This window comes from Melospiza georgiana, chromosome 3 (genome assembly GCF_028018845.1).
Source record: "Melospiza georgiana isolate bMelGeo1 chromosome 3, bMelGeo1.pri, whole genome shotgun sequence".
Taxonomy (NCBI): domain Eukaryota; kingdom Metazoa; phylum Chordata; class Aves; order Passeriformes; family Passerellidae; genus Melospiza; species Melospiza georgiana.
In genome coordinates, this window is record NC_080432.1 from 16,295,724 (window position 1) to 16,317,094 (window position 21,371).

At 44.0% G+C, this 21,371-nt stretch overlaps 2 protein-coding genes across 6 annotated transcripts in view; one reads left to right on the forward strand and one right to left on the reverse strand.

Moving 5' to 3' along the window:
* CFAP61 (cilia and flagella associated protein 61) overlaps nucleotides 1–7,650 on the reverse strand; it is an 89,323-nt gene extending 81,673 nt beyond the window's left edge. For both annotated transcript variants that reach the window (XM_058021788.1, XM_058021787.1), the window contains exons 1-6: nucleotides 7,577–7,650; nucleotides 5,661–5,816; nucleotides 4,853–5,003; nucleotides 2,782–2,858; nucleotides 2,314–2,381; nucleotides 1,135–1,276 (exon numbers count right to left, since the gene is read on the reverse strand). In XM_058021788.1, the coding sequence (XP_057877771.1) occupies nucleotides 1,135–1,276; nucleotides 2,314–2,381; nucleotides 2,782–2,858; nucleotides 4,853–5,003; nucleotides 5,661–5,803 (581 nt within the window). In that variant the 5' untranslated portion in view covers nucleotides 5,804–5,816; nucleotides 7,577–7,650. The remainder of the gene's footprint in view (nucleotides 1–1,134; nucleotides 1,277–2,313; nucleotides 2,382–2,781; nucleotides 2,859–4,852; nucleotides 5,004–5,660; nucleotides 5,817–7,576) is intronic.
* Nucleotides 7,651–7,801: 151 nt separating this feature from the next.
* On the forward strand, nucleotides 7,802–21,072 carry CRNKL1 (crooked neck pre-mRNA splicing factor 1). 4 transcript variants are annotated; one of them, XM_058021789.1, is made up of 14 exons: nucleotides 7,802–7,876; nucleotides 8,047–8,199; nucleotides 8,743–8,834; nucleotides 8,933–9,091; nucleotides 9,403–9,569; nucleotides 10,385–10,563; nucleotides 11,184–11,354; nucleotides 12,614–12,805; nucleotides 13,918–13,977; nucleotides 14,770–14,850; nucleotides 16,226–16,465; nucleotides 17,694–17,795; nucleotides 19,602–19,850; nucleotides 20,820–21,072. In XM_058021789.1, the coding sequence occupies exons 1-14, from the start codon at nucleotides 7,829–7,831 to the stop codon at nucleotides 20,985–20,987; spliced, it is 2,061 nt and encodes a 686-aa protein (XP_057877772.1). In that variant the 5' UTR covers nucleotides 7,802–7,828; the 3' UTR covers nucleotides 20,988–21,072. The 4 variants fall into 4 exon arrangements, with proteins under 4 accessions (XP_057877772.1, XP_057877773.1, XP_057877776.1 ...); XM_058021790.1 differs by lacking the exons at nucleotides 19,602–19,850; nucleotides 20,820–21,072 and adding exons at nucleotides 18,970–19,102; nucleotides 19,151–19,588; XM_058021793.1 differs by lacking the exons at nucleotides 19,602–19,850; nucleotides 20,820–21,072 and adding an exon at nucleotides 19,176–19,585.
* Nucleotides 21,073–21,371: the final 299 nt, after the last annotated feature.

Sequence of the window (21,371 nt, forward strand, 5' to 3'; positions counted from 1 at the left end):
TTCAGATCCATGTGGTAAAATTTAATACATGCAATAAAACACCTCTCAGAGACAGGCTCCTGTCAGAATGCAGCCCAAGCTGGCAGCATGAACCAGCCCATAAATAAATGGTGTGGGGCTTTACCAATCAGACTCATTCAACGTGGCATCACCATCTGCAGGGCACTGGTCAGTACAGACTCCCCCCAAATCCATACCATGTGCTGAGTCTCCAAGGAACACCCTTCTCCCTAAACTTCAGTCTCCACTGCAGGCATCAGAAATGCTAATTTAATCACCACTCTGCTACCTAGCCACAAAACAACACTTACATTTACTACCGGTAAAAACTCCAGAATAAATCAGTTAAATCAAACTACTGCTGCATAAACCATTACCCTACCAGAGGTTTTCCCACAGTGAAGAGGACAACAAGTAACTCAAAATTTGATGGATACATGTTCTATTTCAACCACACCACAAGGAAGCATCTCCACAGCAAGAACAGGAAAAGCTCCAGGCCCTTGGGTCAGAAAGCTGGCATTTCTCATGTCCTGGACACAACACTGGCACAGGCAGAAGGCACATGGCAGGAAAAACCAAGAGTGGCAACAGCAGTCTAGTTCTGCCAGCAGATCACAGAACAAACATCACTAACAAAAAATAGTCTTCCTACATAGCTAACTAGCATTCAAAAAAATACATCTTGTGATGAAATAGAATAAAACCAGCATAATCCTAGAACTACCTAGTTTGGTTATCACAGAAAACTATCACCAGCTGGGGGCTAAGTACAAATCATAAATGGGATGGGACTGCTGGGAACATGCCTTGAGCTGTTTTATTTTCCACCATCAGTATCATTACATGGTTATGACAATGCGAGGATGCTGTCAGCTCACATCTCAGGCAGCAGACAAAGAATGTTACAACTTACTTTAAAAGTTCTTTGACCAATCACACAAAGCAAAAGCATACTGACAGTAGTGCTATCCAATCACCATAAGCACACATTCCTTGGTTAAAACAATGCTCCAGAGCATTGTTTTAGAGCAGCCAAGCTCAGCTACTGATGCTGCAAACCAAAGAAGGAAAATGCTTCAGTTTCCCCCAGCCAGATGTGCTCAGGGAAGCAGGATCAGGGAGCTGTGTTACCTTGCTTGGCGCACGTACAGCTGTGGGTGCCAATGATGCCTCGGGCATGCCAGCAAGGTGAAACGTCTCTCTACATGTGAGAGTGGAGCAGGCACAATTCTTTCAAAGACATCCCCCAGGTCCAGCTCTGAATGGCTAAAACCTTCAGGGCAACAGAGAAACTTCATTATGCAAGCTTTTAATTAGCAACAAAAATGTCTGAGGAAAATGGAATGTCAAACTTAAACCACAGATAGTAAAATGCCCCAAGTCTTTTAAGTTAGGCAATGAGGCTGAAATGACAGCAGCATAAACGTGTGAGAATCATCACCAAAGTCATCTAATTAACCCAGCATTCCAAACCTGAATAAGCTTCAAAGCAATCAGAAATTGGTAGGAAACAATCCCATAAGAATAATATAGCAAATTCTCTATGCCTGCGGAGAGTCTCTGTCAGGACTCACAATGCTAAAGGAAACTAAAGGAAAGCTGATGTTAGTTGATAGGGTGGATTTGACAAAACCCTTAATTCAAGCCCTGTTTTCTGTAGTTGACACACGACTACAGTCTTTTAGTGTGACTTGGAACCAATATCTCTGGACACCACCATATCAGAAAAGTTCTAGCTTCCTTTTCAGCTCAATCAAGTGCATGCTTGGTTTATCAGTCAGAATTCAGGACCAAAACTCCAAAATTCCACATCTGGTGCTACTCTCTGCTTAACATGTGTATTCCCTACCTTTGTACTTCTGTTCTAGAGGAAATAATCTGAGTTTCCTTCTATGTCTCCAGCAGCCCCTCTGAGTCTCACCAAAGTGTTCTCTTCCAATCTGCACTGGCATGGCTAAGTAAGAGAAAGTGCCCAATTTCAAGTCTCTTGGCTCTATTCAAACAGAAATCTCCACAAAACTTGCAGGTGTTGATTTTTGAGCTCTTTATTCCTGCCTGATGTCCTGTTTCTGGCAAATTTAAAGATTGCATGGAATGGACAGAATGCTGAATGGCTGCTAGAGTGAGCATGGAACCTCTTACACATGGGATCTTCACAAGAAGATACTTTTAGATGATGGTTTTCACATGTCTAGAAGCTGATAACTCTTCTTAGTATTAAAAAAAGAACACCACAACAAGTTCTCAGTGTGCATTAATTAGGTAGGCAATAGCTCTCACTTCAAGAATAAAACAGTTTTAAGCTCTTACCTAACCTCTTCTCAGCTGGTATAAAGAGAAGTATAAACTGCAGATCTGGTAGTAAGATGAAAGCTTTCCTGGACAAATAAACATATTCAGTCTTTCATTATTACACTCAATGACAGGCAGCAACTAGCTTTTTCAATATATACTTTTTCTTTTCCCTCCAGTGTCTCTAACCTTCCTTCGTAAGTCCACACGGCTCAACAATTTAAACATTTCTGACAATATCATGTGAAATTTATCTGGGTAACTTTGACTGGCTTTTCCTACCTTACTTCTTTCAAATTTCCCAATCTTTATATTTCAAACATCCTCTTTTTTACAGCAGTTTCCCAGTGGTGAAATAGTTAAGATATCAGGCCTCTGTTGGCAGATCTCTGATGGGGCATCTGAATGAGACTGCTTGGCTTGATAGATGATTTGGCAGCAGGAGAGGACATGTGCCTCACTACTCAAGGCTACACAGGAACTCACCTGACAATTTCTTGGGAGCATCCAGCTGCATAACCTTCCTTTGCCACAAAGAGATGCACAAAGAGCGTGTTCAAAGGCTGCAAAACAAGGAGTGAAAGTCTACACACCATGTAGAAACTCATGCTTATTCCATGAGCCCAGGCATTAGTACACATAGACATTTCCAACACACATGATCTGCACTCAAGGAGCAGCAAAATACCCATAAGTGACTTCACAGCATGTGTGGATAAAGTTATGTGATTAAAGTGCTTTATATAATTTTATGCTTCTGCAACATTATTTCTTTGTACTCAGTTTACTATTGTTTACTAGAATGTACACTCTACATTTCATATTGAACAGTATTAATTCTTAACTGACAACATTCAACCACATTAAACATTCAACATGTGTCTGGCATTCTTTTAAAGTTCAAAAAAACTCCAGCCAAAAGCTCACCTGCTTCTCATAATCCTCATAATTTAAAGGTTTTCCTTTAAAGGTAGTAAGAAAAATTACATATGTTAAGATGACATCATTAGACACACAAATACCAGGCAGAAACAGGGCAGACTAACAGACACCTTTATCTTGTGCACCTCCAGTAAACATGGAAAAACCCTGTGCTGGAATGGCAAGGGCTATTAAATCAGCTGCTCTCTAGCATATTAATTACAAGTGCTGGGTCAGTGAAGGTCTGCCTGTAGATAAAAATACTTTAAATGGAAAACCTGAGATGTTCTGAATACTATAATGTTCCATTAAAATACCAGAGCTAGAGGCACCAACAAACTTTAGCAATTTAAGAGCAACAATGATTTCAATAGAGGCTGCAGTACATGGACCAGCATGAGGACAACAAGCTATTGTAACTAACATCTAAAGACATCCCTAAGCATCAGGCAGTTCATTTTTTAGAAGCAAAGGGAAGAAATAAAAATATATATTACTGTTGAGGTCTGAGAGGACACCAAGTAAACCAGACATGGACTGTAACTGTTTCTGAATAGTGCTGGTAACCAGACAATCCAGTAAAGCATCTTCACCTATTCCTTTCTGCACAAGTCAACTCCCACTTCAGACCCCAAAACAATTTCTGTAGTCTAGGAAAGACAGGTCAACTACACTTCACAGAATTCCTATGTTGAGATTACCTCAGTTTTGAAAAGCACACCTGCACGGATTTAACCTACAGTTTACCAACAACATCTCATCAAGTTATACCCCAGAAAATGTTCAGAGCTTCTGCCAATGCAGAAGCATAAAACACTGAATCTTCTACGCCTCCTTTAGCAAATAAACTCCATTCTAGGAAAATTGAATGCTGCCTGTCTGTTTCAAGGTATTTTTCACTACTGGTTCTGAGCAGTAATTAATTTTTCTTGTCTTTTCTCTGCAGGCCCCTACAGCAGATCTGCAGAGCCACCAGACAGTCTGAGGGACACCACAGCACAGCAGAACCCCCCCAGCAGCTGCAGCTGAACCCTGAATGAAGTGGCTGCCCACAAGTGCCACTCAAGGGACAAAGTCCATGACAAGGAAACCACAAGACCTCTTTGCACACTCACTTTGGTTGTACTGGTGGCGTTTCCTTTAAGAGTACATATTTTTAAACACTGTTTTTGTCAGTTTACCTCCAAGCTATTGCTTATCACAGATGACTCTGGGTAAGTGATGAAGAAAATGCCCAGAGATAACTGCAGCACTGCCAACACCTTGTTATGGCATGTGCTGCACACCTTAGAGTGCTTGGGATTTAACATTTTCTGTATTTTCTCAACAGTCCCACGATCTAGTTCCCAGCTGGACTTGGTGAAGGGTCAGCATTTGAGTGCTAACTTGTAAAGGCTTGTTTCTAGTCTGAAGATCCTACCAGAAAGTCACAAGCAGAAGTGTCCCCACCAGCACTGACCAAGCTCACTGCAGAACAAAGTTTCCACTTGTCAGCACCAGGGTTTGACAAGGACTTCATCACCTTCTGTACCCAGAATGCCTCAAATCTACTGGAAACAGACTGTAGACACCCACATGTGTTTGCCATACCTGAGCCTTAAATGAAAGCTCAACTAAAATCACACAATTTACTTACAGTGCACTTATTGTTGGGGTAGTTTTCATGCAGGAATGGTTCCCATTCAGCCTGATCAGTGATGTTCCAATTTGGATAGTCCAGAAAGGCAGTATGTGCCATAACCTCATTCTTCTCATTGCAGAGTGTCAAAGCAAGATTTGATAGTTCTCTATTAAAACAATTTAATTTTGCACAAGTTGAAGAAATTTCACATAGAAAAGTGACTAACTGTGAATTCAGTCTGCTGGAACAGCAAAATTAGCCATGTCCAAGAGGGTTCCCAGGATGAGGCCTCAATAAAACTTAATAATCCACATGCTAACTTGAAATTGTTGCTTCAGTTCTACCTATTTGTATTCTAGCACTATAAAAATTCAGGTGAGTTTTCAAACCCTCAATCATATTAGTAAATTTGAGATGCAAGACTCAAACATTCCCTTCCATTTGTATGTCTCTTCACAGATCTATTTTTCCCCAAACAGCTGTTATCTGGGATGTTTGCTATTAAGGGGGAAAAATATAAGTGACCCACCAGCACTTATCTGTCACACAGCCTGTCTGCTGATTGGTTTTTTTTCCCAACATTTCTTCTGCATTTCTTCTGAGCTTTTACAAAAGGAAGCTAGTAAAGAATTAAACCTTGTCCACCATGGCAGAGACCCAGGTTTGCAGTCATGCACGCGACAGACATAAAAGTAGATTTTCTTTCCACTTTTAGAAACGGCATATAAAGTCATTATGTCACACCATGTCAAGGCTCAGAATGTTTTCTGCCATTTTAAGTGTAATTTCCCAAAAGGTGACAACCCAAAACACCATTACTTACAAGAGATAAGTGACATCCATCCTTCCAAACACATCTTCTGTGACAGAGCTGAAGAGGCTGATAATGGCTGGGACATCCCGTGACTCCGTTCTTCTGACTGTGACCACTTCTGTATTTCCACTTGAGGAGGTCACCGTGGCCATCCCACCGGCTGCCCTGAGAACCAAGGAAAACACTGCTGGCTCCAGCCATCCCACTGCCATCCCCTGCCCAACACAGCCACTTCAGAGGGGTTTTCATAACAACTCTAAATTGGGGCAGCTCCTATGGATTTGGTGCCTGGTTCCTGCATACCTTCCCACAGACACACTGCCTGTCCAGTGCACACCTGAAATGCAGCAGGCAATCACTCCTATGGGCTGGATCCTAATTGTTTTAATAGGCTACAGCTGCTTTCTATTGATTCATTTGCATGCAAACCAGCTCATCACCAAGAACTTCAAGCTCAAAGGCCTTCAGTGGGAGGCTCAGCTGCAAACAGTCAGGGACACAACCTCCTGATTAAACAGCAGCTTCAGGTGAGTTAACTGCATTTGGTGCAAAACCACTCCTCGAATTTCTTTTGAGGTCAACAGCAGGGCTTAAATTCCTGAAGGAATTCAAAGTTCTACTTTCTGACACAGGAAAAAAAAGAAAAAAAGGTTTAAAAAAAAAGAGGTTTTTTTTGTGGTTCTGCGTTGACTGATTGGTTGTCCCGGCCAGTAACTTTAGAACACACGGGGCAGCAAATCCTCAAAGCACCTGCGAGCATCCCCTCGGGTCTAACACCCTTCAGCTGTGTGTCTCTGCTCAGTACTGCAGCCAACAATCAGACATGTGAAATAAAGCGACCAAACAACGGCCTCCCGCAATTTCTTAAATGTGTGTGCAAAATATAGCAGCACTAACTAGAAAAAATAGCAAAAAAACCCCAAAGCCTAAACCAACACACGTAGACCAGCGGAGAAATCTCAGCGCTCTACCAAACGCAACAGCTAACAGTGACTCCAAATACAAATGTGATATTCAGCTATATGGCATCCCAATTCCCAAATAAAACGAAAAACCAAAATAAATGCATATTTTCGCACCTTTTAAACACAAATAGAGTTACATGCACTCCTACATCTTTCACAGACAAACAGGACATCCCAGCGCCAGTCCTGAAATTAACCTGAAGCGACACACCCCCTGCAAACACGCGTCAATTTAACAAATGAAAACCAACACGGACTTTAAAGGGCCATTCATCTGCTGAGCTTAGCGCACTAAGATAACTTTAACTGAGGAAAGCCGCTTGCTGCATTATCAGTCAATTGTTTAACTTAACGCAAAACCCCAAAAATACATCCGCATCTCCACCGGCTCCCCTGAACGCTCTCGCAGACAGCAAAACCAGCATTTTCACAGTAAAAATATATCGTTCTCGTAAGGAAATGCGCTGTTCCTACAGCAGCTCCTGCCCTTGTCCCACGGAGCAAGAGTAGAGGGTTCCCTCCCACCTCCTCACACAAACGCTCTTGAAGCACAAATAAGATTCTACAAGGGTTTTTTTTTTTTTGTGTTTATAGCACAGACCGCATACATACCTCAGGAGGGCTCTGAAGAGCTAAAGAAGGCTGCGGACGGGCGGCTCTTAAGAGGCACCCCCGGCGGCTTGGGGCGGGGCGGGGCCAGGCCGGGGGCGGTACCGCGGGGTTGGGCGGGGCCTGGACACGGAGGGCAGGACACCGGGAGCTGGATACCGGGGCTGGATAGCCGCGCTGCCCATGGACACCGGGATTGGACACCGGGGGCTGTCCATGGACACCCGAGGCGGCCTCACGGACCCCTGGGCGCCAGCGGCCCCCTCAGGCAGGCGGGCCACGCCCCCGCACGCGCACAGACCCACACCGCCGAGCCGCCAGGGGGCGCCCCGCAGAGCGCCGGCAACTCACCTGCCCTGTGCCCGGCGCGGAGCGAAGCGGCCACAGAGCGTCCCAAGGACAGGAGAGCCCGGACAGATGGAACAGACGAGCCCACGGACGAGACAGGCCGAACAGGCGGTCCCACGGACGGAACGGACAGTCCTGCCGCTGCCGCCGCTACCGCCCGGGGACGCGTCGCCGTTACCGCGGCAACGACGCACGGGCGGAGCTGCGTGAGGTCAGGGGTGCCGGGGCGGCGCCTGCGCGCACAGCGGCGGCAAGATGGCGTCCACGGCGGCCGGGAAGCAGCGCATCCCCAAAGTGGCCAAGGTGCGCGGTGGGGACCCTCGAACCCCTCGATCCCCCTTAACCCCCACTCGCACCGAGCCTTCCCGTCCCGGAGGACTCCGGCCCGTAGCGAGGCGCCGGAGGAAGTTGATGGTCTCGGTGCTGCGTTGGGAAACGTGAGCTGAGCCCCCCCCCTTGTATTTGCCTTGCAGGTGAAAAATAAAGCACCCGCCGAAGTTCAGATCACAGCGGAGCAGCTTCTGAGAGAGGCGAAGGAGAGGGAACTCGAGCTTCTCCCACCGCCTCCGCAGCAGAAGATCACAGATGTTGAAGAGTTAAATGACTATAAACTCCGGAAGAGGAAGGTACAGTAAAAAAACAAACAAACTAGTTTAATCTCGATATTCACATAAGGCACTACAATTCCACTGTTTTTAGCTTAAACAAGATGTAGTCCCTATTCCTTGTGGACTTTCTGGGTGGATACCAATTCTTTAAAACCCCTTTTTCATGCTATTCTTTAGCAGAACCTGCGATTTACAGATGTGTTGCTCGACAAAATCTGGTAGCAAGCTACATCTCCCCCGTGTCTATGTTCAGAACACTGAAACAGTAATTACTTACACAATTAATAGGTGTTTTATTCATTACCAAGTATTTGGCCAGCCATTATAAAAACACGAACAAACAAAGTAAATAACATTACAGTAATGCTGAGTCATAGATCTTATTTTGAAATAACTGCTTTACTTTTGCACATTTAACCATGGTTTTGCTTGGCTTTTTGCTTTGAAAGTGCCTAAACAAAGGAAGCATTTTATATATATTATAATACCCCATAAGCCATTTTTTATATGAATGGGGTCTGCAGAAGGATTTCTGACTTACAGATGTAACTTTTTCCTCAGACTTTTGAAGATAACATCAGAAAGAACAGGACTGTTATCAGTAACTGGATAAAGTACGCACAATGGGAGGAAAGCCTGAAGGAAATCCAGAGGTAACAATGCAGCTGCAGGCATCTCTTACAAACCTTTTTTAGACCCACACCAAAGCCTGGGAGGCACATTTTACCTGCCCTGTGCTCCTGTTTTCCAGAGCCCGTTCCATTTACGAGCGTGCCCTGGATGTGGACTACAGGAACGTCACTCTCTGGCTGAAATATGCCGAGATGGAGATGAAGAACCGCCAGGTCAACCACGCCAGGAACATCTGGGACCGGGCCATCACCACCCTGCCCAGGGTGAACCAGTTCTGGTACTGTGGCTGAGCACTGAGATCCCCTTCTAGCCCCAAAAACCCATCTGGGGTTGTGCAGATTATCCTGCTTCTCCAAGTGTTCAGGCTAGTCTGGGAAAAAATGGAGGAAAGTTGAAGTTTTGGGAAGGTTTTGTACTTTTTAAGTGGGAGAGCCTTGGGAGAGAAGGATGCTGGTGTGCCTGGTGCTGCCAGTCACTGCTGTGCTTACAGGCATTTCTGGGGTGAGGGGAGCTCAGGGATGCACTCCAGAAATCCCTGGAGGGAGGTGCTCACCATGTGATGGCAGAACCTCCATCTGCTTTGCCCAGGTACAAGTACACGTACATGGAGGAGATGCTGGGGAACGTTGCTGGCTCACGCCAGGTGTTTGAAAGGTGGATGGAGTGGCAGCCAGAGGAGCAAGCCTGGCATTCCTACATCAACTTCGAGCTCAGATACAAGGAGGTGGACAGAGCACGAAGCATTTATGAGAGATATATCCTTTCCAGAGCCTGGGTTAAGGTGTCCATTCTGTATTTCCTTCCCAAGTATTCCGCATCGTTGCTGTACTTTTCCCTGTGGTGTGCTGGGAATGAGCCAGCAGGAGGTGTTAAAAGCATGTTTAGGGAAAGCCTCCAGATGCAGTGCAGTGGCTGTGGGTCCAGCCACAATAGTGTCTGTTCAACTGCACTGCTCATACAACCAGCTTTTGTAGCCTGCTTTGTTTTGGATTTCTCCTCAGATTTTCCCTGACATGTTGCAGACATCTTTTATGAAAAATCATTTCCTTAGGATTTTTCGTCCTGAGAAGCTGAGAGGCCTCAGGAGCAAAATGTAAACATTGATTATCTGCTGCTGTGGGATGCAACAGGTGGATCTGTGATTGGTCTCATGTTGGATGTTTCTAATTAATGTTCAATCACAGCCCAGCTGGCTCAGACAGAGAATCCAAGATAGAACCTTTATTATTCATTCTTTGCTGTTCTATTCTTAGCTGGCCTTCTGATTAAATCTTTTCTTCTATTCTTTTAGTATAGTTTTAATGTAATATATATCATAAAATAATAAATCAAGCCTTCTGAAACATGGAGTCAGATCCTCATCTCTTCCCTCAACCTGAGACCCCTGTGAACACGGTCACACTGACCCTTATCCCTTTTTAACTTCACAGTAAGGCACAAAACCTTTTCCATGCTAATACCTGTTAGTGTCTTCTTCCCACGTGTGTGCCATGCTGGGAGATGTCCCTGGGAAGAGCCCAGCTGGGGCTGTGCCACTCAGGCAGAGCTGTTTCCTTAACAAGAGCTGCACTTGTCCTGGTTCACCCCGAGGTGAAGAACTGGATCAAGTACGCGCGCTTCGAGGAGAAGCACAGCTACTTTGCCCACGCCAGGAAGGTGTATGAGAGGGCAGTGGAGTTCTTTGGGGAGGAGCACATGGATGAGCACTTGTACGTGGCCTTTGCCAAGTTTGAGGAGAACCAGAAAGAGGTAAGGTCTTCATTTGAGTCATGCCAGTGTTTTTCATCTTGAGTATCTAAGGCATTTAACCTTCACTGCAATACTTGCAGTTCCCAGCACCTTGTGACTGCAGTCTGAGTTAGGGGGACAGTTTTTGTTTTTTGCTCACCTCTAGTTGCCTTTTGGTGACATCAGTAGAATGTGCTCTAAGGGAGATCTGCCAAGCCCAAGACCAGCAGCATTGGCTCAAACCTGTATCCTCACACTGGAGAGGTTCTGAGAGGTTTTGTGCCTGCATAATAAAAAATTGGATTGGTCCAGATGTTTTTCACAGTCTCTAAGGTTCCCAGGCTGTTATGAAATTAAAGACATTCTGTGAACCCCAAACCACAACCTCTTAAATTTAAATATTGTAAACCTGTAAATGAATAAGAGATGATGGGGGCTGGCATTTTCAGATTTATTTTTTCCTTCTCAAAGTTTACTCTTCAGGGAAATCTGTTTTAGTCCTGTTCTAAAACAATTGCTTACCTTAGGATGTCCCACAGTTCTGTGTTCTATTAAATATTACCAAAAGCTCATTGAAAAACTGTCAGGGAGGACAGAAACTGCTTCGTAAATATTTTCCTAATTATATTTAATATTTTCAGTTTGAAAGAGTGAGAGTCATCTACAAGTATGCCTTGGATAGAATTCCGAAGCAGGATGCCCAGAATCTCTTCAAGAATTACACCATCTTTGAGAAGAAGTTTGGGGACAGGAGGGGAATTGAGGACATCATTGTCAGCAAGAGGAGATTCCAGTATGAGGAGGAGGTGAAGGTATGTGGAACAGGTACCCTTCAGGCTCACTGTTAAGCCAGCTGGTGATTAAGGGACCATGAGTATTTTGTGATATCAAGGCTGATGAGTTTCAAGTTACCCTTGAAAGTCAGTCAAAAAAAACCACCAAGTGAATGTTCATTTTAGAGCCAGAATTCCATCCGTGGGGCAGAGAACGATATCTGCGTTCACTGCTTTTTTTGTTTCTGCTTTCTAATTTAGATTGTGCCAGGTGAGGGTTTTGGATTGAACTCAAGGCTTGGTACCTTTAAGGATAATGCACTTTAGCTTATAGTTACTACTTAAGTTAGGGAATAGTCATTACAGGACACCTTACCTGTGCATAACAACCTTTTTTTGAGGAAACACCTGTGCCACACTTGTTAAAAATGGAAACAGACTCCTGGTACTAAAGTGTCTTCTATTTGTTGTAATAAAAAGAAAAGCCTAAAGCATGGGAGCCCACGGGCAGAGCAGGAGCGTTCCCGTCGCACTGGGGCTGCTTCAACAGCCATGTCCCCAAGGTTCCAGGTGGAGCTGCACTGCTTCCCTGGGTCTTTTTATCCTGTTTTATGTCCCTTTGGATTTTTTGGATTGGTTTCTTTTTGTATCCTTCATTTCCGTTAAGGTTTTAGGTGCTTGATTGGCCCATTAAGTTCTGTCCAGGTTGGCTTTTTTTGCTTGGGGAGTGATGCACTTTACTTAGGTGAAATACAGTATGTTGAGTACTGTATTTCTTATAACTACCCTTTTTTTAACGCCTTTTACCATAACCAAACTAACAGTACATGCTTAACAATTATCAACTGTTTTATAACAGTTTCTAACCTATTTTTAACACACCTGTCTGCTGTTCAGACCACACTATGCATTTCATCACTCCTCGTCTCTTCTCGCACTTTACTTGGATCGCCTTCATTGAGACAGTGCTGAGGGCAAAATAACAACAAAATTTAAAGCAAAGTCAATTATAACCCAAAAGCATTTCATCACTCCTAATCCCTTCTCACACTTGGATTGCCTTCATTGAGACAGTGCTAAGGGCAACATAAAAACAAAATTTAAAGCAAAGTCACCTATAACCCAAAAGCTCCACCATCAGCATCCCCAAGAGTGACAGTTTTCGTTAATATTCCATTGATCCGTTTTTAAAAGGGAAATTTAAAGGGGAATTTACTTATCTAAGTAAAGGATGGGGCTCTGTCCATTGTACTGACTGCAGTTTGCTTGCTGTTGCCCCTGTCCCCTGTGTGTGGAAGGCCAACCCCCACAACTACGACGCGTGGTTCGATTACCTGCGGCTGGTGGAGAGCGACACGGATGCCGAGACCGTGCGGGAGGTGTACGAGAGAGCCATCGCCAACGTGCCCCCCATCCAGGAGAAACGCCACTGGAAGAGGTACATCTACCTCTGGATCAACTATGCTCTCTATGAGGAGCTGGAGGCAAAGGCAAGTAGTGACAATTTGGGGTTTTCCTTTCCTTGTAGGAAATAGCTGCTGGTGTTTTAATAGCTAAACCGAGAGCTAAGTGTTGTCTGTGTTACGAGTTTTGTGTAACGTGCTTTACTATTTAAATATAGAGAATTTTTCCTCTTCCAGTTTTCCCTTCTGTGCATAAGGAAGGTGTGAGAAATAGCTACTCACTTTTCATAGTTTAGGAAGGTTCATTTAACCTTATCAAAAATACAACAGAAGACTGAATAGAAAAAAAAGGTTATGCTGCTGGGAGCAAAAGATTTTCCCTGCCATGTGCTCACCCACAAAATGGAGGTTTTTCCCTTTTAACCCTTTAACCCTTCCCAAAGTTCTGTCCATCCACCCCTTCTTTGCTGTCCAGTGGTGGAGATCTCTTCCTCAAATCCTGACTGGAGGTCAGATCTCACCATAGTGACAAGCCAGCCCTCCCAGATGTCCCAATCCAGCTGTCCCTTGATAACCACGCCAGGGGTACAGCATAATTATAAATCTATAAACTTTTCTTAACCTATGTACATGATATTTGTCCGCTAATTGTGAGAGTCAATCATTGCTCATCTATCACAGAGGGAAAAAAACAAACTTGTTTTATCCCAATTCATTCAGAAACAACTGATAACAAAAGCAGGAATGGGGATTTCTGGTGGCCCTGGCTGAACTGCCCATGGCAAACTTTTACCTGAACTTGTGAAATAGTTTTATAGTTAATAAAAACTGTTTGTGAAGCAGCCACATTGTTGCTCTTGTGATCTTAGAGGCTATGCAAGTATTGGAACATTAGAGCTGCTCTGAGTACAGAAAACTTGTTCTGTGACTGTTAAAGGAAAAGACTTTTTCCTCCCACAACCGAGACACTCCTTGTTTTATTGTTGCCTTCCCAGCACTGAGCTTTGCTTTCAAAAGGTGAGTCTTGTTGATTCAGAAGCTACCACCTTTGATTTGTGCAAAGTAAGTAGATAAGCATTGCTGATTCTAACCAGCTTGACTGAGATACTGTTCTGCAGTTTTGCAGTCACTGCAAGATTCAAATTCAGCATGATCTCAGCTGATTAACAAAGTGTTTTACATGCTGCCTGTTCTTGCAGGATGCAGAGAGAACCAGACAGGTGTACCAGGCATGCCTTGAGCTCCTGCCCCACAAGAAGGTATGGCTTCTTCATCAGTCTGGCTTGACTTTTGGGGTTAAATGCCCTAGATAAGATCCTTTAGTTCTCTTCTTCTGCTACATTCAGGGGTGTAAGTAGCTCCAAACAGCTGCTAGTGGGTTCATGAAGACTTTGCTTAAAACTTCAAGTATTCCTTCCAGTTTCTCAAAACATCCACCTTCCAAAATGGTTTTCCAGTGGGGCCTCCATGGTCATCACCCCTGAGGCAGCTGTTTGACAAAGCAGCTTTCAGGTCTGTCTTCCCATTGCAATCAGTCTTCAAGGCTGATTGATTGGGGTTTTCTGGTTTTTTTTTTTTGCTTGTGAACTTAAACTAAAATATCCCTGTGGCCAAACCTTTTCAACTGCATTGCCTTGGACTGTCAGAAAATCCTTGTTCATATTTGTCATTTATTATGTCATCTGAGTGTCAGAATAATCTCAGTTATTAAGAGCTGATTAGCTATTAATAACTGAGATTAACTATTAATGATTAATAGCTATTATTGATTCAGCAATAGCTTTTGTTTTGCCCATTGATGATTGCTTAAAAAACTTTTCTGCAGTTTAAAAGTCTTCTGTCCTGGCCATTTTTGCTTTCATCCCAATATATTGTCCTGTTTTAGATAATGAACCCTAAACCTTTCAGCAGGAAAACACTGAGATCAAATGAGATTACCTGCAGTAGCAGTCATATCTTATATAGACAGAATGCTTATTTTTTAAAGCAACTTGTACAGTATTATATACTGACTTTCCAGCCTAAATAGCACTTTGTTCTTTTTCTTCCAGTTTACATTTGCTAAAATGTGGCTGCTATATGCACAGTTTGAAATTCGACAGAAGAACCTGCCCCTTGCCAGAAGAGCTTTGGTAAGCTTTTGTCAGAGCCATAATTGACTTCTCTAACTAATAGTAACACAGGAACGGCATTAAAAGATCTTAAATTGTCCTTTTTAAATTGCTGATTTAATCCACTTAAAATAAAGCATCTAAGAAGTCTGCAGGGGCCAGCATTTACTGTCATGTATGATTTAAAAAGAAATGTAGCTTGTTCTGATGAATTAGCCCCGGGCAGAAGCACAAAGTGCTGCTCTGAATGCAGAGCACCCACATCAGCTCAGTGCTCTTACAAGTTCTTAGTTGCTGCTGATGGCTTGCAGTGATACTTGTTCTAACAATTGTGTTTTAAAAAGCGTTGTAGATGAATGGGAGGTTTGCCTCTAGAAAATTAGGACCTGCCAAGCTGTGTGCCAGTCCCAGCTGCTGACAAAAGCAATCACTGGGATTTCAGGCAGGCTCAGGAGCTGCTGAGCAGGTTCACTCTGAGTGTCAGCATGAGGGGTTAGCATGGTGTGATGGGGCAGCAAGAAATGGCATCTTTTGAAATGAAAAACTTCCTTTCTTTTCAGTTCAGATATTCTTAACAAGCTCAGGGATAGCATCAGGCATTTTGAGAGAAAGCCAGTGTTGGTAACAGTTGGGGTGGTTTGACTTTCAAGAGCAAACTGGTGGGGTTTCCACCCAAACAGTGATTGAGGGCACATGGAGAAAAACTGAGCACATTCTGAAATACCAGTGGCATCTGCAGAGCTGGAGGCCCGTAACAGTGACCAAACTGATAATCCCAAGTGGTGGTTTCCTCCATTTTTCATAAATTCCAAGGCACTAAACATTAAGGAACATAGTGCAGGAGAACTGTGGTAAGGGAATTCTGTCTCAAATTGCCTCACATTGGCTTCAGGGAGCAGAAGCCACATTGCTTAGTAAACAATACTAGTCTACAGAAGCGACTCTAAGGCCAAGCTCACTACAGCCTGTCTCAGATATAGCCCATTCTTAACTCTTGTTTTAAGAGTTTCCCAGACTAAGAATGCAGAATTGCCTCTCACAGCTTGGCTCAGGAGAGACAGTTTTCTTCAGAGACTGAGGTGCATCAGAAAAAAAGTGCTTTGTAAAGACATTATTCTCCACCTGTCCATTGCTGCCAGCCAGCAGGCAGGGGTGGGCAGCCATTCTCTGTTCCAGGAGGAACAGTGTGGGCCCACAGTTTATTTGGTGTAATTTGTTTTATGAGATGCTTGGGAACTGCTTACCTGCCAGGCTGGTACTGTGCAAAAAACCAAGTTGTAGTTCAAACACTTAAAAAATCAAGCAGGGGTTTTATTTTCCTGCAAGATCACTAAGTGTTTGATTTTTTGTTTGTTTTGTTTTGTTTTTTTTTTTTTTTTTCTTTAATGCACAACAGGGGACATCCATAGGCAAATGCCCAAAAAACAAACTGTTTAAAGGCTACATTGAGCTGGAGTTGCAGCTGCGCGAATTTGACCGGTGCCGAAAGTTGTATGAGAAATTCCTGGAGTTTGCACCAGAAAACTGCACGTCCTGGATTAAATTTGCTGAACTGGAGACCATCCTTGGGGACATTGACCGTGCCAGGGCCATCTATGAGCTGGCTATTGGCCAGCCCAGGCTGGACATGCCTGAGGTGAGCAGGGAGGGACTGAGTTAAGATAGTCATTGCACAGTGTGGCTGATGAACGTGTTGGTAGGAAAATTAATCCACAGACACCAGAGGTTTATGTCCAAAAAGGAGACAGAGGAGTCCTTTTTGGCTTTGTTCCCCTAGGATCTCTCAAATTTTTGGAGGATGCAACCTCCCTTTTTATCCCAATTTCCCAGCCACATTTCCCTTCTCCCTTTCCCCATTGGCTGAGGTACTTGAGAGGTACAGAATCCCCAATACGCCTGATTCCAAAGATTTCCCTCTAATGTATAACCCTCCCTTTTAATTTTTAATTCTTAAGGAATTTGGGGGTTTTTCTTTCCCCATTGTTTCTTTCATCTTTCAATGTCTAATTTCATTTTTAAGCAAACTTAGGGTTTATTTGTGAAAGCAAATATCTTTTTCCATTCATCAATCAGTGGAATCCTTCCCATTGTTTCTTTTATCTCCCAGTGCTGGTTTTATCTACCAGCAGACCCACAGCTTGTTTGTAAAGACAAATCCACTATTCCTCTCAATGTCAATAATCCACCAGATGAAAGATGAAGTGAAAGTGAGTGGTTGATGGGCATCAGGTTTGGTGCTGCTCAGCCCTGCCACCAAACACCCTGATCCCTGAACCTTTTCTTGTGGTATTTTCAGAATTCCCCATCGTTGGAGAAATGATTGAATCTGACTCCATGTTCCTAGAAGGCTATTATATTATATTATATTATATTATATTATATTATATTATATTATATTATATTATATTATATTATATTATATTATATTATATTATATTATATTATATTATATTATATTATATTATATTATACCAAGCTATACTAAAGAATAGAGAAAGGATACCTAGAGAAGACTAAAAGATAATAATGAATCTCGTGACTCTCCCTCCAGAGTCTGACACAGCCTGAACATCATTGGTCATTAAGTTAAAACAATTCCCATGAAACCAATGAAACAATGACCAGTTGGTAAACAATGTCCAAACCACATTCCAAAGCAGGAAAACACAGGAGAAGCAATCATATAATTGTTGTTTTCATTTTTTTCTGAGGCTTCTCAGCCTCCCAGGAGAAGAAATCCTGGCGAAGGGATTTTTCAGAAAATATGATGGTGAAGTTTTCTCAGGGAAATTTTACCTTTATCTGCTTTTTTCCCCTCCCAGTGTGCTAAGGAATGGACATGATGAGAGGCTTCTCTGTTGCAGGTGCTGTGGAAATCCTACATTGACTTTGAGATTGAGCAGGAGGAGTTTGAGAAGACCAGGAACCTTTACCGGCGGCTGCTGCAGCGCACCCAGCATGTCAAGGTGTGTGGGGGCTCCCGGCACAGGGAAAGCCTGGGCTCACATCAGCCCAGGTTCAGGCTCTGAAGGGGGGAGGGAGATTCCTGAATTCCATACAACAGGCCTATCTCAGGCGAAAGAAGCTTTTCCAAGCAGCCCTCTTTGCTGAGCAGCTTTGGTTGCTAAAACATTGCAAGGAAAACTGATTTTTCCTGTGTTGCTTGGTGCTGTCATTGACAAAATTCACACAGATTTCTCATGACTTGAAACAGACACAAGAAATTGTTCCACATGTGTCACTCTTGTGCTGAGAATGACACAGGAACAGGTGAGAGGCAATATTGTAGAAAGAACAAGACAAGGCTTTATTCAAGAGAACACGTGGTTTTATAGAGTGATACGATAGATTCTGTTGGATTGGCTAACTAACAAAAACACCTTCCTCATACTTCATCCTTGAGGAGAACAGAAAGACCAAGTAGAAAAACACTACCTGCAGATTTATACTTAACAATCAAGTTATAACATCCTTACAACTCCCTAAAAGTTCTCACAAGCCCCTGTGAGAAACTTGCTGTTTCTCTCTCTCTGTCCCATGGCATCCACACACATGCCTTCCATGGATACTGTGTCCTGTCACAGACATCTTTTATGAAAAATCCTTTCCTTTGGATTTTTCCTCCTGAGAAGTTGAGAGGCCTCAGGAACAAAATGTAAACAATGGTTATCTGCTGCTGTGGAATGCAACAGGTGCATCTGTGATTGGTCCATGTTGGATATTTATAACTAATGGCCAGTCATAGGGAGCTGGCTCGGACTCTCTGTCCGAGACACAAGCCTTTGTTATCATTCCTTCTTTTTCTATTCTTAGCTGGCATTCTGATTAAATACTTTCTTTTATTCTTTTAGTATAGTTTTAATATCATATATATCATAAAGTAATGAATCAAGCCTTCTGAAACATGGAGTCAGATCCTCGTCTCTTCCCTCATCTTCGGGCCCCTGTGAACACGGTCACAGAGTCCTGCTGAAGTGGGGCGAATCTTGTGTGAAAAAAATTATTTTCTGGGCACCTGCTGGCCTTGATCTTTGCTTTTTTTATTATTTTCCTTTGCTGCTTAGTTGTTTGTTGCCTGTGCCCTGTGTGTGGTGGCTCAGAGGAGGGCTGGAGCTCTGTGTGTGTGTGCTGTGCCCGCAGGTGTGGATCAGCCTGGCACAGTCTGAGCTGTGTGTGTCCTGTGCCCGCAGGTGTGGATCAGCCTGGCACAGTCTGAGCTCTGTGTGTGTGTGCTGTGCCCGCAGGTGTGGATCAGCCTGGCACAGTCTGAGCTGTGTGTGTGCTGTGCCCGCAGGTGTGGATCAGCCTGGCACAGTCTGAGCTGTGTTTCTGTGCTGTGCCCGCAGGTGTGGATCAGCCTGGCGCAGTCTGAGCTCTGTGTGTGTGTGCTGTGCCCGCGGGTGTGGATCAGCCTGGCACAGTCTGAGCTGTGTTTCTGTGCTGTGCCCGCAGGTGTGGATCAGCCTGGCACAGTCTGAGCTGTGTGTGTGTGCTGTGCCCGCAGGTGTGGATCAGCCTGGCACAGTCTGAGCTTTGTGTGTGTGTGCTGTGCCCGCAGGTGTGGATCAGCCTGGCGCAGTCTGAGCTCTGTGTTTCTGTGCTGTGCCCGCAGGTGTGGATCAGCCTGGCACAGTCTGAGCTGTGTTTCTGTGCTGTGCCCGCAGGTGTGGATCAGCCTGGCACAGTCTGAGCTGTGTGTGTGTGTGCTGTGCCTGCAGGTGTGGATCAGCCTGGCGCAGTCTGAGCTCTGTGTGTGTGTCCTGTGCCCGCAGGTGTGGATCAGCCTGGCGCAGTTTGAGCTGTCGGCGGCGCAGGGCGAGCGGCTGCAGCGCTGCCGGCAAGTCTACGAGGAGGCCAACAAGGCCATGCGCAGCTGCGAGGAGAAGGAGGAGAGGGTCATGCTGCTCGAGGCCTGGAGGAGCTTCGAGGAGGAGTTTGGCACCGATGCCACCAAGGAGAGGATAGATAAACTGATGCCTGAGAAAATAAAGAAGAGGAGGAAGCTGCAGGCCGAAGATGGGGTAAGGAAAAGTGATGGCAGTAGTGGCTGTGTGCCCTGGGTGGATTTGTGCCCATGTGCTAACGTGGGCTTTAATTTTCTGTTATTTCTGTAATGTCACCCTGATTTTTTAAGATTTTCTAAGCCTTCTGATGTTTATATTCTTGTAACAAACTTTCTCACACACTTTCTGTAAAGAACTTACTGTTTTTGTTAGGAAAATTAATCCACAAACATCAGAGATTTATGTCCAAAAACGAGACAGAGGAGTTGTTTCTGGCTTTATTCACAAAAAGGGAGAGGCCATGGAGCATTCCCCTGGGATCTCTCAAATTTTTGGAGGACACAGCCTCCCTTTTTATCCCAATTTCCCGGCCACATTTCCCTTCTCTCTTTCCCCATTGGCTGAGGTACTTGAGAGGTACAGACTTCCCAGAACACCTGATCCCAAAGATTTCCCTCTAATGTATAACCCTCCCTTTTAATTTTTAATTCTTATGGAATTTGGGGTTTTTTCTTTCCCCATTGTTTCTTTCATCTCTCAATGTCTAATTTTGTTTATCAGCAAACCTAAAGTTTATTTGTAAAAGCAAATATCTTTTTCCATTCATCAATCAGTGGAATCCTTCCCATTTTTTCTTTTATTTCCCAATGCTAGTTTTATCTACCAGCAGACCTACAGCTTGTTTGTAAAGACAAATCCATTATTCCTCTCATTTTGCATTCTTTTATAGAAGAGGAGAAAAGTGATGGGACTGTTGGTTTGTCCAGTGTTATTGGAGAGGTGGCACTGTCACCCTCCAATCCACTGTCACTTTCAGAAATCTGTAAATGTTAGAGTCAGAAATTAAACTCCCCTATTTTCACCTTGAGAGCAGGTTTTTTCATGTCCTACAGTGACACTCTAATTTCTCTTTCTTGTTAGAAGCACCTCCTAATAGCCAACATTAACATGCAAATTAACCTCACTCTGTGGTATTTTTCTCTCTAGTCTGATGCTGGATGGGAGGAATATTATGATTACATTTTCCCAGAAGACACTGCCAATCAGCCCAACCTCAAACTCCTGGCTATGGCAAAGCTCTGGAAGAAACAGCAGCAGGAGAGCGAAGCTGCAGCCATGGATCCTGACAAGGACATTGATGAAAGCCAGACTTAGTTCCTTGCCTTTTCCCTCTCCTTTCTTGGGCCATTGTACAGTATTTTCATTGGTGATAAATAAATGTATTTGGAGAGTTTTAGTATTACTGACTTGAGGTGGATTTTGTGTGGAAGACAAGCACCATCTTGGGGTGGATTCCCTTTAACATTCCTGCAGGTGTCCATCAGTAAAAGGGCTCTGCAGCTGGCACCAGTGATGGGAGAACTGGGCAGTGACATCACTTTGAGCACAAGGACCTGTCCAAGGCTCCCACAGCCTATCCCAGCACTGCTCAAGGACATCACTGTGCCAGGGCAGCAGACCTTGAGTGAGAGAGGTCTCCAGCCATCATCCCTGATGAATTCTCCAGTAATTCTGTTAAATTCAGTCTGTGTGTGAACA

What these genes read in the sequence shown, in the direction of transcription:
- CRNKL1 (XM_058021789.1), top strand. Translation starts at nt 7,829, where the DNA reads ATGGCGTCCACGGCGGCCGGGAAGCAGCGCATCCCCAAAGTGGCCAAG. An exon ending in TTGAGGAGAACCAGAAAGAG is followed by an intron (nt 10,564 to 11,183) that starts GTAAGGTCTTCA and finishes TAATATTTTCAG; the next exon opens with TTTGAAAGAGTGAGAGTCAT. An exon ending in CCCTTGCCAGAAGAGCTTTG is followed by an intron (nt 14,851 to 16,225) that starts GTAAGCTTTTGT and finishes AATGCACAACAG; the next exon opens with GGGACATCCATAGGCAAATG.